This window comes from Spermophilus citellus (genome assembly GCF_964194105.1).
Source record: "Spermophilus citellus genome assembly, chromosome: 7".
NCBI classification, from domain to species: domain Eukaryota; kingdom Metazoa; phylum Chordata; class Mammalia; order Rodentia; family Sciuridae; genus Spermophilus; species Spermophilus citellus.
The window spans coordinates 140998768-141015869 of NC_138188.1; the positions used below are offsets into that span (position 1 = coordinate 140998768).

Genomic DNA, 17102 nt, shown 5'->3' on the forward strand with positions numbered 1-17102 from the left:
CCTCAAACTCTGAGCAGAATTAGAGAATTGGCAGCATGGGTTTTCCAAATGGTGAGTTTGTATGTTCTTCCTTGATGTTTAAACATGGCAAGAAAATTAAGTTATGATTTAAGTTCCAGGTTGTTAACATGCTGTGAAAAAGTTTTAAGTATACTGCCATCAAATATCATACATTTGTACAATTTATGTAGAAATAAACTGCTTCAAAATCTTTTATATGGAAATTCACATTTTACCCAGCTGAAATAATTTCCCAAGATGTGAGGTGTTTTTCTTTTTGTGATAATCTTAGTTCCTAAGAAAGGGAATACAAGCATCTGCATTTATAGGAGTTGCCCATATTAAGAAGTATTATTGTGCTTCTTTAAACAAGCATTGTTTATAAAAATGGGACGAGGGCCAAACAGTTACAGTAGGAAAGACTAAAAGCACTAAAAGATTACTTTATTCTCTTGAGCAAATAACCATTTCTTATAAAAGGAATATAGGAAAAGCACTATTAGGTACAGGTGGCACACTCACAGCCTATGGATTGGATCCATACTGCAGACAAGTTTTGTTTGGCCTCCACGTGTCTTAAAGAAAATAAACATTAGGTTCATATACAATTCTCAGTTTTTTTGTTTTATCTTTATAATCAAAATCAGAGATCTGGCATCCAATAGGTTGTACTAAAGAGCGCTACCAAAAGAAAACAGAGAAGTGTTCTTCAATTCAAAACAGTTCTTATCACTCTCTTAATAAATGTCATATAACTAATTTCATGGGCTCTTGAGCCACGCCAGGCCACCTGTCCTGTACTAGGACTATATACTGATATCTCTATGGATTGCTGCAGTTAAATACTGCTTGTATGAGTGATGCTTTGATACCCAGTTTGACTAAACTACTATGCATCTGATGAGCAAGCAATAGCCATGCCATGATTCAGGAAAAGCTATCACCATCTTATCTATTGCCAATAACTAACTGTTAGTGGGATGATGTTCAAATTGTCTATCCTATCATGGAACTAAATATGGTAGACCAAAAGTGGGAAGGCAAGATTAGAATGCCTACTTCTGAATCCAAAATAGGATAGATTTATGCTTCTTGGAAAAATTTATCAGCTGTTCTATGAAATTTAGAGAGTACTACAGTAAAGGAGTGCCACATTCTTTCCCCTCCAGACCTTTACTAACTCAAGAGCCACTTAAATGACTAAATAGAGTCTGCCATGTTCAAGTACCCAACATACTGTTTGAAAGTAAAAGGTAATTGTTTATTTCTGCCCTAGTAGCAGATGGAATCATTGGCAAGCACACCAAGCCAATAAACAGACGGGTCCAGCAACTGGCTTTTCCACATGTGAGAAGTATTGCCTTAAAGAAAGATATGCCAACAAGTGGTCACTAGACAGAAGATTTCAGCTTAGGGATGTCTGTAGGGATGTTCAAGTTTCTGTATATGTTATGAGAAGGATCAAGTAGTTAATCAAATCAGCTTAATCCAATAAATGAACTGGAAGGGCCACTGTCAGTGAACTAAGAATTCAGACAGATAATATTAAAAAGAAAAACCTTAATCTCAAATAACCAAGAAAGCCGTAGAAATGGGTTGTTTTATTGACAGGATATATAAACTTCAAATGACTTGTTAAAACAATAACAACAAAAAACATCTATCTCAGTGATTTCTACTTTTTCATTCTAACAGTTGGAAAGTTGAGGAAACAAACCTACATAACAACTGTTTATTATTAAAACGGTACAAAAAAATAACAATTCATACTCAAGTCTACTCCCTAAATTTAGCTACCTGTTTTTAAACCAGCAATATCCAAAAGAGCTTTATGTGATGATGGACATGACATATTCTATATCTGAGCTAACCAATAAAGTAGCTGGCAGTCACAAGTGACTATTAGCATTTGAAATACAGTGCATATGACTTAGGAACTCAAGTTTTAATTTAATTTAAATAACCACATCCTGGCTAGGCTACTAAATCGGACAGGGCAGCTCGTATATAGTTAACTGATAAACAAAAGGCTATTGGAAATCGAACATGGATGTAAACCATTACCATGTCTTTAATATAAGATTAATATAAGATACTAAGCTCTTAGCAACACAGAATATAAAAGGCTAAATATTTTTTGCAGTATTAAAATACATCAAATTTAGACTATAATTTTTTAAGTAGCACAATAATTTAAATTATACTACAAAAATTTTAAGCCAATAATTCAATTGACCTAAGTAACCTTCTCCATAATTCACTTTTCCATTACGCAGCTTTAATTCAGTGCACTGACAATTATTCTAAAATAATTTTAACATGAAGTTGTCATAAAAGACTCCTAAAAAAGCTACTCAAATTAACTATGATAGGATTGATTTATTAGTTATAAATATCCACTTAAATGTGACATACAGAGACACTAACTACACTGTAGTCAAAGACAAATGTTATTTAAACAAAACATAGCCCTAAAAATACCTCATAATAATATGATGAATGGAGGTGAACCATTATGACAATGTAAATTTACGGGTTCCAAATCAAGAAATGTAATAATTGGATGAATTCTTTGCCTTTCATCTCCTCAACTGCTATCTGCTCAGTTAATATTCTGAGAAACTGATTTTCTTTAGATAAGAGAAACAAAAGGAAAAGCTGATCCAAAACTATTAATTCAAATTCTTCACATATATTTGAACCACTTATCCTGAAATTCTAGGTAAATGTTCTTCAGGATAAGTATTTTATAACAGCATTTAATAAAGAGACTAGTGAATTTTAGCTAGTGAAGTTGAGGTACTTCTAATTCAATTACTATTCTAGGTAATAAATAGTAAAAATTAAAGCTAATTTGAAAAAAATAATTACAACTTACCAATCACTAGTAAGAAAATTAAAGCTAAAACGAGAAAAAGAAATAACTGAGGAATCATTGCAAAAAGATAAAATAGAAATAAGAAATGGCAGTGCAGGCCAAACTACATAAATGTAATGATATAACAACATACACTTTAGCTGATCTTTATTTCAATCATATTTTTATAAGCATTTCTTTTAATTACACTAACTATACACAAAGACAAGGATTTGAAACTATTATTGGGGCAAGAATATACTGATTCATAACCAGGAATCTGAATTCTACTTTTAATTGGCATTAATATCCTTAAATACTATGACTCTTGTCATAAATATCATAGCAATTCTAGAGTAAAAAGAACTTTGATCTAAATACGGGGATTACAAAAAATTAAGATGAAGTATTTCTGATAACAGAATAGCTTTTTTTTTCTAATTTTTTTACTGTTATATTACAATTATACATAAAAGTGAATTCATTATGCCATACTTGTAAATGCACATAATTTTATCCCTCTCCTTCTCCCTCCCCTATCCACTCTGTTTTCCCTTCTATTATTATTATTATTATTATTATTATTTCAATTAGTGCTTAATTTTATGTGTGTGTATATATATGTATGCATGCAAGATTCATTGTGCTATATTCATATGTGGACAAAGATAATTAATTAGTAGATTTGCAATGAATCCTTTGGTAAACAACAGATTACATGCTATCAATTTAGTAGTAATAGAAGACATTAAAACAAATGATGCTTGTAAAATGGGACATGACTGACCTATAAGCTTAGTTGTGGATAAGCCACAACACAATAGGAATTTAACCAGACAAGCAAAAAAAATACCATGTAAGAAAGTTTTAGTACTGGTAAATTGGAAGTATAAACTAAACAGTCATCACCAATGATATACTGTTAAACGAATTATGAATGAGATTCAACCTTAAAAAAAAAAAACTGATGTAAAATTTTACCTACTGACATGAAAAAGATGTTCCTTAGATATTAAATGAAAAAGCTGGTTATTTCATGGCATAAATGCTTAATTTTATTTTTTAAATACAATTTACCTCCTCTTTACATGCCCTATTGCCAAAAATTTAGAAGCAGAACACACCAAAAATATTGAGATCATTAGTAAGTATGTATGATTAGAAGTCTCTATATTCATTTTGCATCCTATATTTTGATTGTCATGTAATAGGTATACTTTGTGTTTTCAATGAAATAAAGAAACTTTATTTTGGGAAAACAAAATTTTTATCATTTTAAGTAGTGAAAGTGAAAATTTAAAACATTACTAAGGTGCCCATGAAGAAATACATTTTGGTTTGGAAAAAAACAAATTGTTCCTTAGTCCAAGAGAAACTAGACTTTAGGTACTATACTGTATGTTCCAGTGAATTAAGTGAACAAAAAATTAAGAAACTGAATCAGAGAAGATTCACCCTAAAAAAACTTAAAATATCTTAAAAATCTGCATTTTTTTTGATTGTGAAAATTTGTTTAGACTAACAATGTGTCTAGCAAAGAAAAGTATTTAACCCTCAAATGAAAGCTGTCCCCCTCCTTCAAAGTAAACTCATATAAACACAGTAGGGCTTTATTTGCCAATTCTTGTTGGATACACAAATACTGTAGGAGTATTAGAGAACGCTTTTTGCTGTAGTAAAGAAGAAACAGGAAAACTGAGGGAATTTCCCCCATTTAATAAAGTACATCAGTAGCGGCTGATTGAACACACAAACTGGTAATGGTAATCTTTTAAATAAATTCCTCAGTAAAGTCCAGAGTACGCAAGGAACTGAATCTCAAGGGTTTCTCTCATTTGTGGGTATGCCTGTGTAGGGGAAAGATGTTAAATGAACACAATGCATTGTACGATTAAAAAAATGGTGAAAGCACTTGGTAGGTACCTGGTACAGGAGGAAAATGAAGGAAGCCAGAGCAGAAAAACCTACTGAAAACCACAGAAGGGCTAACTCAACATCAATTTAAACCTCCTCAGTGTCTAATACTTGTTAATGGAGAAGTTGTTCAATATATCATCCAAATAATAGCAATACTTTCAGTAATATTTCACCTTTTCAGACAAGATGAAAAGCCTCTGTACTTCGATTTGAATACTAACATTTGCCTCACATCATATATATATATATATATATATATATATATGTATATTTATATAGTTCCTATAGTCATCATTTTTTCTTATCTCTACAGCGGCCCTGTGACATAGGCAATGGTCTTATTTATGATTCTTTCTTTTTCAATAACATACTCCAAAAGCAAGCAGTTGTATATGAGGAGGAAGGAAAAGAGAGGGAACTAGATAATCAAAGTAGAGAAGTCAGAACGAAGGGAAAGGAAAGAGCAGAGCATGAATGGCTTGTAGAGCGTCTTTCTAGGGGATGATAAATAATGAAGATGGTCTCTTTAGGGAGCTAATAGCTTAAACTGAAGAAAATGGTAAGAAAAATAAATGTCATGATTAGATTTTTATTCTAAGACCTTTCTGATTACAGTGAGAGGACCTAAATATGTGACGTAGGGATAAGGGATAGAGGATAAAGTCAGTGAAAGCAATAAGCAGTTTTGTAGGAAGGAATAACCCTGTACTGAGGTATAGCAGAAGGAATAACAAACAAGGAACAGATTGGAGAGAATCAAGAGTCAGAGACAGATTAGATGGAGAGGGTAAGGGGGAAGGAAAGAGTGAGGGTGACAGGGCTGCCGCTAGTCCATATCATTTTGCAAACTGGAAAACTATCCTCTGTCAACGTACACGGCTTGAAAAGCACAGCTTAGACTAGATTTCAGTGCTACTCAACTCATCACTACACCTACACAACTCAACATGTTAAGTCTTTAAGAACCTGGTCCATATATCACCTGCATTTAAGTGTCTGCTGGGATTCCTGTTAAAATGTAAATTCCTAAAGTTAACTCTAGATTTCAAATGAATCAAAATCTCTGGGAGATGGGGCTCCATGTGAACTGATAATAATGGAAATAAAAAATGAGAGCAGGTATAGAAGGAGATACATTTAGTTTAAGAAACTTAAATTTAAGATAACTACAAAATATCTACTTGGAGAGGTCTAGCAGTATGTTGTATATAAAACTCTGGTGCCTAGATGAACTATTTGCCTGGCAAAACAAGTTTGTGGCATTTCAGCTAACTTCACCAAGCTTGCAAATGTATAGTTGAAGACATGACAGTAAAAGAAATATATTACTACAGGATAGGGACAGAATTCAAAGAAGGACCTAAAGTAGGAAATGAATGTAGGAAAACAACAGAAAAGTGAGAAGAAATAGAGTTTAGAGTTATTTTACCATGGAACCCATGGAGTCCAGTATTTCAAGAAAGAGCAAAATGTTAAATGTCAGACTTTGAAAACTGCAAGAACATGAAAAGTATTTATGGTGTTGATAGCTAGGAGATTACCAAAGCAAGAGGCTGGCAAATTATAGGAGGCTGATGACTAAGTTGGAAGGAGAGAAAGAAGATACTGAACAATGCTCTTTCAAGTTTTATGGTTTGAGGGAGGAAAAGGAAGATTTTTTTCTTTTCTTTTAAATATGGGATACGTGAGCATTTTTGCTACTCTAATCATCCTTTTGAGCAACATGCTAGGTTATATAGAAGATTCTCGCAGATAACTGTTTACTTAGATTATAATCTATATGGAAACCACATCACACCACTCTCTTGAGGTCATTCAAAACAAATTTTTTTGGATATTCCATAGAATGTATATTAATTAAATAACTGCACAGGTAGAATTATTTTAAAATTATCTCTAATGATCCAAATTTTGTTCCTTACTTCACTGTAATTCATTTTCAATTTTGCCTAGACTTTATTTCTGAAATTCTTGAGAGTCCATGAAATTTTCTTTGGGAACAGAAATGATTTAAGTCCTTTGGCTTTCTGCAATCAAGAGACTCTGAGTTTGAACATCTAAACTATAATTTTGGACTAGTTCTACATTTTCCTTATTCATGAAACTGGGATAACATAGCACCTGTCTCATACAATTGTATTAAAAATGAAATAAAATAATGCATATAAAGTATATAATACATGGCCAACAATACCTCACTATGATTTGGATAAGGCATTTATCTAAAGTACAAATTCCTTCAGTATTTATTTAGAACAGATTAGAAGTACCTTCTCCCAACTAGAGGGTGGGACCTCACTTCTATAAGAGATAAACCTCTTTGTCTTCTTTCTTCAGGGGCCATTGTCATTTACATGTGCTTGAGAAATTACTTTTTACTCCTGAGCAGCTTATTTCTCTTTGTCAATTCTCCAGGAACAGTATTATAAATCATTTCAATCATGAAAAATGTATCCTTTGCTGGGAATAATTCCGTCTCAAGTATTAAAGCCTTTCAATCTTGATATAATCTGTTTTCATATTTCACAAAACAGTTTTTTTCATTTTCTGTCATTTACTGGGATGAATAAACTGTGACTTTGAACCAGAATGTCATTTTTATACATTCAAATAAATCCTTTATTTAAAATTATGATATTCTTATTAACACCTATCCTGGGTTATATGTTCTGCATACTTATTTTAACTTTATACTACTCTACTGTGGTGTCCAGAAATAGTTACAGTGTATCAAATGAATCTAGAAAACTCATTCTAAAGATAGCCCTGCCAAAATTATTTGCTCTATGTTTGGGGCAAAATGCTGTTTTTTATTCTCCTGATTAAATAAGGTAACCAGATATCACTACTGGTATCATTACTGGCTATTAGTATATTTCTCTTCTGATTATGAGATAAAACTCTTACACTAGTAAAGTTCACAAAACTTAACAGATTCTAGAAAGATCTCATGGGATTTGGTGAATGAATGAAAGAATTTCACAGTGGACAAGTTTAAAGGAAGAAACTCAAAATGGCAGTTCTCTAAAGTCTCCTTTAGATTAATTCATTTATCAAATAGTCTTTCATTACTCTCTGACAGTCCTAGCACCATGGCTGGTCATATACTAGTAAATAAAATAAACTCTAATCCATAGTCTTATGGAACTGCAAACACCAGAGGGGACAGTGTATTAAATGAACATGTAAGAAAATTACTATGTGTTAGATAGCCCTTTACCTTCTCTTCTCCATATATCATTTTTAACCTCAATACGGAATGAGTAGAATAATAATGTCTATTTAGATATGCAGTTTGAAGTACTCATGGACTACACAAGATGTCTACATCTTGATAGCTTGAGAAGGAGATGAAGTAGAAGGTGATCTACTAGATACTATATAGACAGGGTCACAAAAGACCAGGGAGAGTGAGTCTGGAAGACCCAGGACAGAACATGCCATGCCAATATTACCTTTTCTTTCTTTCTTTTTTATTTTATTTTTTTTGGAAACCAGGAGTAATCAGAGGCATTGGGAAAACCAAGGTGGATGCCACCATCATAGAGGGAGTGGTCTACAACTTTATTTTTCTGAGTGCCTTCATTTTACCATATATAAATGAGGATGATAATATTCTTTCTTACTTCTTATCCCTGATGGGAGAGCTCTATATATTAGCTATAATAAATGATCAATTATACTTAAAAATCACTTTATAAGGTAAGGTTTTCAACCTTCCTGTTTATCTCTACAGGCATTTTTGCTATGTTATCATTTCCTGTTGAAAACTTAGATGGGCCAACCTGACTGAATAATACATGTAAGTAACTTGCTCAACATCACACAGTAAATGGGGAACCAAATAGGAGAGCTCTGTATATTAGCTATGAAGAGATTTTCTAATTTTATAAAATATGAGAACTTAATTATGCTTAATTACACAAGTTTCTGACAATAAAGAAAGGGGGTTCTCTTTATGGGCAGTAGCATTAATCATTACATTTATGTACTGAGATGGGTTAAAAATTCAAAATTTGACCCAACTTTCTGGCAACAAGTCCACTCAAGGTCTGTTTGCATGCTCTTTCTCAGAATATAATCCCTTATTTTGCTAAGATCGCTTTCCGTTCAAACAGTAAAAATAAAGATTCATCAGAGCATTTATTGTTGGTCTTAATTGTAGCTCAAATAGTTTGCCTCCAATGTAAGATATCCTTTAATTACTAAAAAGGCCTATTTGTCGCCAATTTCATGAGTGCCCTACTCAGTATCCATTGTTCCTTTCTTAGTAAAATACTGATTTAATTTGGAGCAGCTTCTCTTGTATTAAGAGCAGTGAAATGGGGAATTACAAGGGACTTTAAGGAAAAGCTTCTTTTAGATACAGGAGTGAATGCTAACATCTCCTTTTTTTTTTTTTTTTTGGAATAAGGAAGCAATGGCTAGAGTTCCAGTAGCCAGTAACCTGAAAGATCGAAATTGGGTATTAAAGGAAGGTAGAATAGAAAAAAAATATGTATTTCTTACATAAGAAATACAAATATTCATTTATTTTTTCATTATATTTGGATTTCCTATTACATACAGACCTAATTCCTAACAGGTATATCTTCAAAACCAAAATTTGTGTATGATTTCAACTTGTTTTTAACAGATTTTGTTAGCTTATTTTCAATTACTTTTCTTTTAAAATATTTTAATTTAATAATTTAAACTTATCATCAATTCAGCCCACGTTCCACTTTTATCCCTTCTGTCCAAATAATCAAGTTTTACTATTAGAACCATTTAAAAAGTACTCAAATGTATTTAAAGTGACAATCAGAGGCATTTAAGGAGAAAAATAAACCTTTCAGTATTTAATTCCAAGTATATAAAAGAAAACCAAGATAAAGGTCAGAATTTATGTTAGGCTTCATATTTAAAATGCTACTTTAAGTTAAAATATGATGTCATTATATGATGAGAAACAAGAGAAAGACTGAATTTGCTATTTACAGTTTAGGGTGGGCCCTTTTACTTACATGCAAAGATGATATGTCAGAAGTAGGACACAGAGAAAGACTCACAGATCTTAATCAGTAAATAACCAGTTCTGACTTCCAAACTAAGTCAAATTTAACACTAAGATTCAAACTGATTCCTGACTATTAACCATGACCAGTATCCAGTCAAAATCAGAGAAGTAAGGAAGAATAGAAGCCACTAGGTGCGGTGGTGCATACCAGTATTCCCAGAGACTCAGGAGGCTGAGGCAGAAAGATCACAAGTTGCAGATCAGCCTTAACTTATATCTCAAAATAAAAAAAAATAAAAGAATGAGGACACAGCTTAGTGGTAAAGTGCCCCTGGGTTCAATCCACAGCACTGCCAAAAAAATAAAATAAAAAAAAAGTAATAATAAAAAGTGTATTTACCTGTGCCTTAAACAAGAGAAAACACCTACAAATTTGTATTGCTGAAAAGATTACTAAGGAGCTGAATTTGCTTCTGCTTCCTGGAAAGAACACTTAGAATAGAAAGAAGTCCAAGATGGACAATACAGAGAGTAGCCAGAAATATGCTTGCTCATCAACTAGCAAGGTCAACTTACACTGAAAACTTTGTTTGCTTGGTATAATAGGAATTAGTCCAATCTTCTAAAAGAGATTTTCTCCATAGAAAAGAAAGCAAGTTAATTATCAGAAAAAGTAAAAATGATCTTAGAACTATTTGCATAATTTTCTGACACAAGATGAAAGTAGAAAATATGAAGTTACAGTATTGAACCCTGGATTTTCCCCCTCTGGTCTCATTTCTGACTGTTACATTATATTTGAGTTTTATTATTGGCTGCTGACTATTCTAGGCTGCCTTGCTCTCTGCCTCAGCTAAGGGAATAGTAGTGAATAGCTTCAGAGATTTTACCACGGTGATCTAGATGTGTATATGGTCATTAACATGTATGAAAAAAATGTGGTGTCTCAAGTCAAGGTTAGCCCATAGGTAATAGGAAGTTTATAGTGTCTTAGTGCCAAGGTTAGGCCACAGGGATTAGAAAGTTCATGCATCTGTCTCCTCATCTTAAAAGTTGACAAATTACGCTAATAATGAATTATAGGCTTAAAAAAAATCAACTTTGAGAACATTTAAAAACATTTGTCAAAATCCATTTTCTAGATCCTTGAAGCATATCATCTATGGCTGGAAGTACATAAAAGTTAGATACCCCATTCCTTTTAACTACTGTGAAGTCACAGAAAAAAAAGACAACTTAGAGCCATGCCCAGAATACAGAATCTCTGCAACAAGATCAGACCGTCTTTTGTTGTTACTCTTTTCTTCCTTTGTTTTGGCTTCATAAACCTATGCAAACACATAGCTTTTAAACAAGAAGCCAGTAGATTAGTAGGAGACTGGTGTAATTTGATGTAAATCCAAAAAGTATAAAGTATTATTTTTATTTATTACAAATGTGTGGATCAAAACTATCTTAACTGTTAACATTCCTCAAAAGAATTTATTTTTACTAAGCCTCATTGTGGAAAAAATGAAAAGCAGAATTATTTAGCTCAAACTTAGCAGTTATTAAACCACAAAACCAGGTGACTATGGTATTACCATACTACAAAGAAAATTATATTAACTAATTACTAGTTAAATGTCATGTTTTAAGAGTGAGAGTGACTTTTGACTGGCATTGTGTTGAGAATTTAGCAGATGAAAAAACTCTTTGAAAAGGTTTTCTAGGAGCGTTTTTTTGTTTTTGTTTTGTTTTGTGGTGCTGGAGCCTTGAGCAAGCTAGGCAAATGCTCTACCACTGAGCCACATTCCAAGCCCCCCAAAAGTTTTCCTAATGAAGAATATAAGCAATAATAATCTGGTATGTGATTGCTTTACCACTCTTTTTCTAATTTTTAAAAACCTGTAAACTGATATAAAAAGTGAAAGTCCACAAAATATAGAGCTGGAAACAAACACTAGATACCTTGAGAAGAAATTTAAACTATTTTTTCCTCACTAAAGTTAAACTGGCATTTTAATACACAATATGTAAAATACACATAGAATATCAAATGAAGTAGTTTAAGTTCAAAATGAGAATGGTTTTTGTCTTTCAAACTGTAACACAGTATTACTTCAAAAACATAGGACTTATGCTTACATATCAAAAGCTGAAATGTTTACAAAGATGACACCTGAGGATAGTTTGTATATTTTCTATATAATGATTGAGAACCAGTTAAAAGACATATTTAAAAAGGCTAGAAAATCAATTATGAAAATTTAGGTTTTGCAAAAAAAGTTTTAATATAATGTGAACCCCTCTAATGATGACTTAGCAGGAAGCACTGGTTAAGAAAAGCTGGCAGAACAAACAGCAAGTATAAGGAACTGTAATTCAGGAGGACAGGTTTCTAACATCAGTCTTAAAATTAAAATAACTATTGATAGTAAATAAATGGATTATATACACTAGAACCAGATGGCCATGAATCAAAGCCCAGGACTGTCAATTATTAGCTGTATGACTTCAAAGTCCATTTCTTAGGTCTCTAAGGTTCAGTTCCATCACATTTAAAAAGAATAATCACAGTAGTCATTCCAGAGCTATTCTGAGCAAGATAATCCTTGTAAGGTGCTTAGTATAATGCCTGGTACAGAAGTTTTCAAAGTAAATGCCTGGCATAAAACAATAGCCTACCATCACCACTACAATAATCTTTAGCAGTTCCAACTGTCTTGCCCTCAGTTTCCTCAGATGTAAAACACGGGGTTTGGGCTGGATAATTTCTAATGTCTCTGCTTATCTAAATGTGAAATTCTACAACACATTGGTATATCCAGGGCCAACTCTATTTCCAAAGAATATTAATTTTATATCTTTTACTCTAGTATGATTAAGAAAATAGTAATTTAAATGCTATAGAACACTACTTTTACACCATCCTTTTGAAATTAGTTATAATTACTACATTCATTAAAGCCAAAGTTATAGGTATTCTATATAACTCACAGGAAATCCATGATGCTCATCACACACTATTTGGTGACTACACCATTTCTGAATAACAAGTCCTAACAGGAATTTCAAGGCACATAATCATAGTGTGTATGCGTGTGGTTTGTGTTCACTATAAGAACATTTCAGGGTTGGGATTGCGGAACACTTGTCTAGCATGTGTGAGGCACTGGGTTCGATTCTTAGCACCACATAAAAATAAAAAGTTCAGCAACAACTAATAAAATATTTTTTTAAAAAAAGAGAGAGATAGGGAATTTTAATATTTATTTTTTTTTTTCAGTTTTTGGAGGACACAACATGTTTATTTGTATGTGATGCTGAGGACCCAACCCAGGCTGCACGCATGCCAGGTGAGCGCACTACCGCTTGAGCCACATCCCCAGCCCCTAATAAAATATTTTAAAAAATTTCATATCTCTTAATAAAACAGAATAAAGATTAGGAAAAATTTCAACAGTCCAGGAAAAAGGAACTGCTAATATTTAGAAATAGTTCACACACAATCTAAAGGTCTAATAAAAATCCTCCTACTGATAACCTATCGGTTAAAAGTCAAAATTTAAATTTTAGGGAAATTTTTATTTTTGCAGGAATATTAATTTTTTTTAGTGCAACTCAAAAATATCTAAAAGGATTGAAAGTTTTAATATAACAATGTCAAGATTAAGGAAACATATCTCACGTTTCCTGGAAGCAAATGATTGATATCCATAGACACATTAATTGTGCACCAACACAAATACCTTCAATAAGAGATTTTTTAAATCTCTAGAAAACTTTTTTCTCAGGTATCTAAGTAATATTATTAAGAAATTGTATAAACCTTCTTAATTTTTAAAAATTACCAAGTGTGTGTGTGTGTGATCACTGAAAAGAGTTTATCAAAAATTTCAGAAACAGAGGCTGGGGATGTGGCTCAAGTGGTAGCACGCTCGCCTGGGATGCGTGCGGCCCGGGTTCGATCCTCAGCACCACATACCAACAAAGATGTTGTGTCCCCCGAGAACTAAAAAATAAATATTAAAAATTCTCTCTCTCTCTCTCACTCTCTCTTAAAAAAAAAAATTTCAGAAACAGGGTGCATGAATACAAATGGCAACAAACTAAAAAAAAAAAAAAAAAAAGAAAGTAACATTTTTCCAGATGATGGAAACACTAAGGGAAAAGAGTTGGAGCTCACTTCATTCAGGTACTAGCATGGTAGGACCTAATTACATTTGCTCATCAATTAAATGGTATGCTAGTTCTTAATACACACAAGGGATGCACACATACATTTAATAAGATCTCAACCAGAAAACATGTTTAGGAGGCAACATCCATACCTTGCTTTTATATTGACAAAAAGGGGACTGGTATGTAGGTGTTTAAAAACAAAGCTCTCTCTTATATTCATCATTTCAGCTTCATTTCCCTTTTAATCTCCACACTTCATACTTAGCACAATTTCCAATCATTCAATAAATGTTAATTTTACCTTATAACCAGTTCAGCATAAAGTAGTTGTGTAAAATTCATGTCACAAAGTTAAATCTATACTATGTTCTTACCTTCAATATTTAGCTCAAAACAAATGTGGCAAAAGGAGAGTGTTTCTTTGTCTGTTCCCAGTTTACAAACGCTGCAAATATTGTCATCATCCAAATCAATGTTTACAAACTGCTCCTCTTCGTTCATACTGCCCCTATTAAGAAACAGGAAAGTTATACAATTTCGAGAACTTGACATTATGGCATGCAATATCTGACAACTTCTAGGAAACAAGAAAGGTGCTCTTCCCAACGGCCCCATCACACAAGCATCGCCATACTTGTAGTTCAATATCATACTTTTAATGTGGAAAACCACAAAGCCAAGTAAAAGCCTGGCCACACACCGGTGACACTACATCCATCCATCCACCCACCCCCTTCCCATATTTCACTGGGCTATGGGGATCTAAAGGCAAAAGCTCTGCGGGTATTCTAGTCCTCCCTCTTCGTCCCCAGACCTTGAATAATTATACACAAGGAGCTTAGCGCGGCCTTTCAGCCCGGGTTCTGTCAACCAACTTAACCCTGTTAAAAGCAGAAAAAGGACCCTGCTCCAGGGACTGCTTTGCTAACTTCATTGTGGGAACCTTAGAGGCGTTTTGCTAACTCGGCATAGCGAGGTTTCTGCGGCAGGGAAAGGCACGTGGGAAGGTGAATACCCGGGGAACACGGCCCCGTCCCGGATGCTCGCACCCAAAGTCTGACGGCGACCGGTGAGGCACGGCAGAAGGGACCCTAGCTGGGGTCAGGGCGGGAGAAGGGTACCGGAGCCCGGCTGCCGGGAGCGCCCGTCCACTCGCCCCGGGTTTCCTCCCACTCGGAAGGCTTCCGAGGGCCACAGCAGCCCGTCCGTCAGTCTCAGCGTCTCGGGAACCGGGTCACCATCCGGCCTCCAGCACTGTGGGCGCACGCCCGTCCCTCAAACAGGCTGGACCCGCGTCCGTCTTTCGGTCCTTAGGGGCACTCGGCGCGCAGCAGCGATAGGGGCTATGGGACGTGGGGCTCGAAGGAGGCAGGAAGACCTGGGAGGGGGCGCGGGCGGGACAGGGACTGGACTGCGGGGTCTTTACCGTCCGGTTCCGTGGGCCGCCGCAGCCGTTCTGCGCGGCTCGGGCTCCTCCACTATTGTTTCCGGCCGTAGCGGAGGCGGCCGCAGCACAGGCTGCCGCTGCGCGCCGGGCTCCGCCCCCCTCCCGCCGGCGCCATGCGGGGCATGCTGCGGGGAAGAACGGCGTGACTCGGGGTAAAGCCGTGCGTTCGCACGAGGGCCGCTGGCCAGCTGCTCCCACGCTACACCGACGACAAACCTTTGACTCGATTTTTTTAGTGGTCGTAGGTCTGCTCGCCCGGGTTCCTTACCGTTCAAAGGAAAGTGGCTCCTCACACACCCCTCCTCGAAGTGCATAGATAGATGAGCCCGTTACTACCTCCCCCTTTAGCGTAGTGGAAACTACTGCCCTGGGGCGCGGGCTGCTGCGGTGGGGGCCTGGAAAGTGACGGGTGAGTGGGAGAAAGGGACCGAGATGCGTGGGTTGTGGCACTTGATTTGAAATCAGAAGACTAAAGCAAAATACTACCACTGGACTTCCAATTAGATGCCCGTTAACTTACATAACGAAGGAAAACTTCATATTTTATATATCTCGATTTAAGCGTAGTTTAAGTACAGAAGCTTCTTTGTTGAATATTATTTTTGATGGGGCGCCCCTTTCCCGTAATATGGTACATTCCTTTCAAACCCCGGGAGTAATCTCTAAGCCCCAACTCTGTCTTGTTTAGGTCCTGCCTCTTTCTCAAACTCTGCTGGACTTTTAAATTCTTTCTTTCTTCCCTTTTTTTTTTTTTTAAAGGTTACCGTTCTTGTAATACTTTGGCGTACATTTTCTATTGTGTGTTCACAACAGCCTAGGAAGGAAAAAACGGGAACTGTTTTCTCATTTTGCAGCCTACAGTGACTAACCCAAGTCGTCACGGTTACAAACTGAGCTAGGATTTGAACTCAAACTCAAGACCACTGCTTTCCACAGCATCATAAGCACCTGTTTCGTTTACATTCACCAAAGGAAAGGGAGCTGGGTTGACAATTTACATGTAAATATTCTTGAACTGGTAGAGAGTGGATTCCATACATCTTAGAAACTTATGGACTAAACAGCGCTTGATGGCAGGGCTCCAATACCTCAGGAAATGATCTGCTACTAGAGTGTAGTCAATAAAACAACGTGGACATCACCAGATATCCTGTTACAAATGCAGAATCTTAGGTCCTACCCCAAATTTCTTCAATCAGAACCTTCAGTTTAACAAGATTCCCAGGTTATTCCTATGCTTATTGAAGTCTGAAATACACTAACTGAAAGAGAAACATCTATGTTATTTTTATTTGAATTTCTCATTGTAGGTTAGTGTGACTATAAATCTTTCATGGTTTTAAAAAAAGTGATTCAGTAAAAATTTTCCAAAATTATTAGTAATTTACTTCTATTGAAGTTGTTTTTGATTCTTAGTTATGTTTGTACAGTTTACTTGCTGTCTTTAAAACTCTTTTTTTAAAAAAGCATCTAATAAATTTACAGAAATAAAATATTCACATTTTGAAAACACAGTTTGATGAGTTTTGACAAAAGAATACACTACTGTAATCACAACCACAATCAAAATATAGAACATTTATACAATCCAGAAATTCCTTTCTCCCCCTTCCTATCAAACTCCCCCAACAGAGAATCTAATTTGTATCACTAAAATTTTTTAACCTGTTCTAAAATTTCATATATATAAAAGTTGAACTGTGGGTGGGGGCAGGGAG

General features: G+C 35.0%; 1 protein-coding gene across 5 annotated transcripts in view; it reads right to left on the reverse strand.

The window, feature by feature from the left end:
- Positions 1–15763, reverse strand: part of LOC308652867 (protein EURL homolog) — a 30067-nt gene extending 14304 nt beyond the window's left edge. Inside the window, exons 1-2 of one of the 5 annotated variants that reach the window (XM_081300951.1) lie at positions 15653–15763; positions 14312–14445 (exon numbers count right to left, since the gene is read on the reverse strand). In XM_081300951.1, the coding sequence (XP_081157077.1) occupies positions 14312–14438 (127 nt within the window). In that variant the 5' untranslated portion in view covers positions 14439–14445; positions 15653–15763. The other 4 variants (XM_081300947.1, XM_081300948.1, XM_081300949.1 and 1 more) reach the window with 4 other exon arrangements.
- Positions 15764–17102: the final 1339 nt, after the last annotated feature.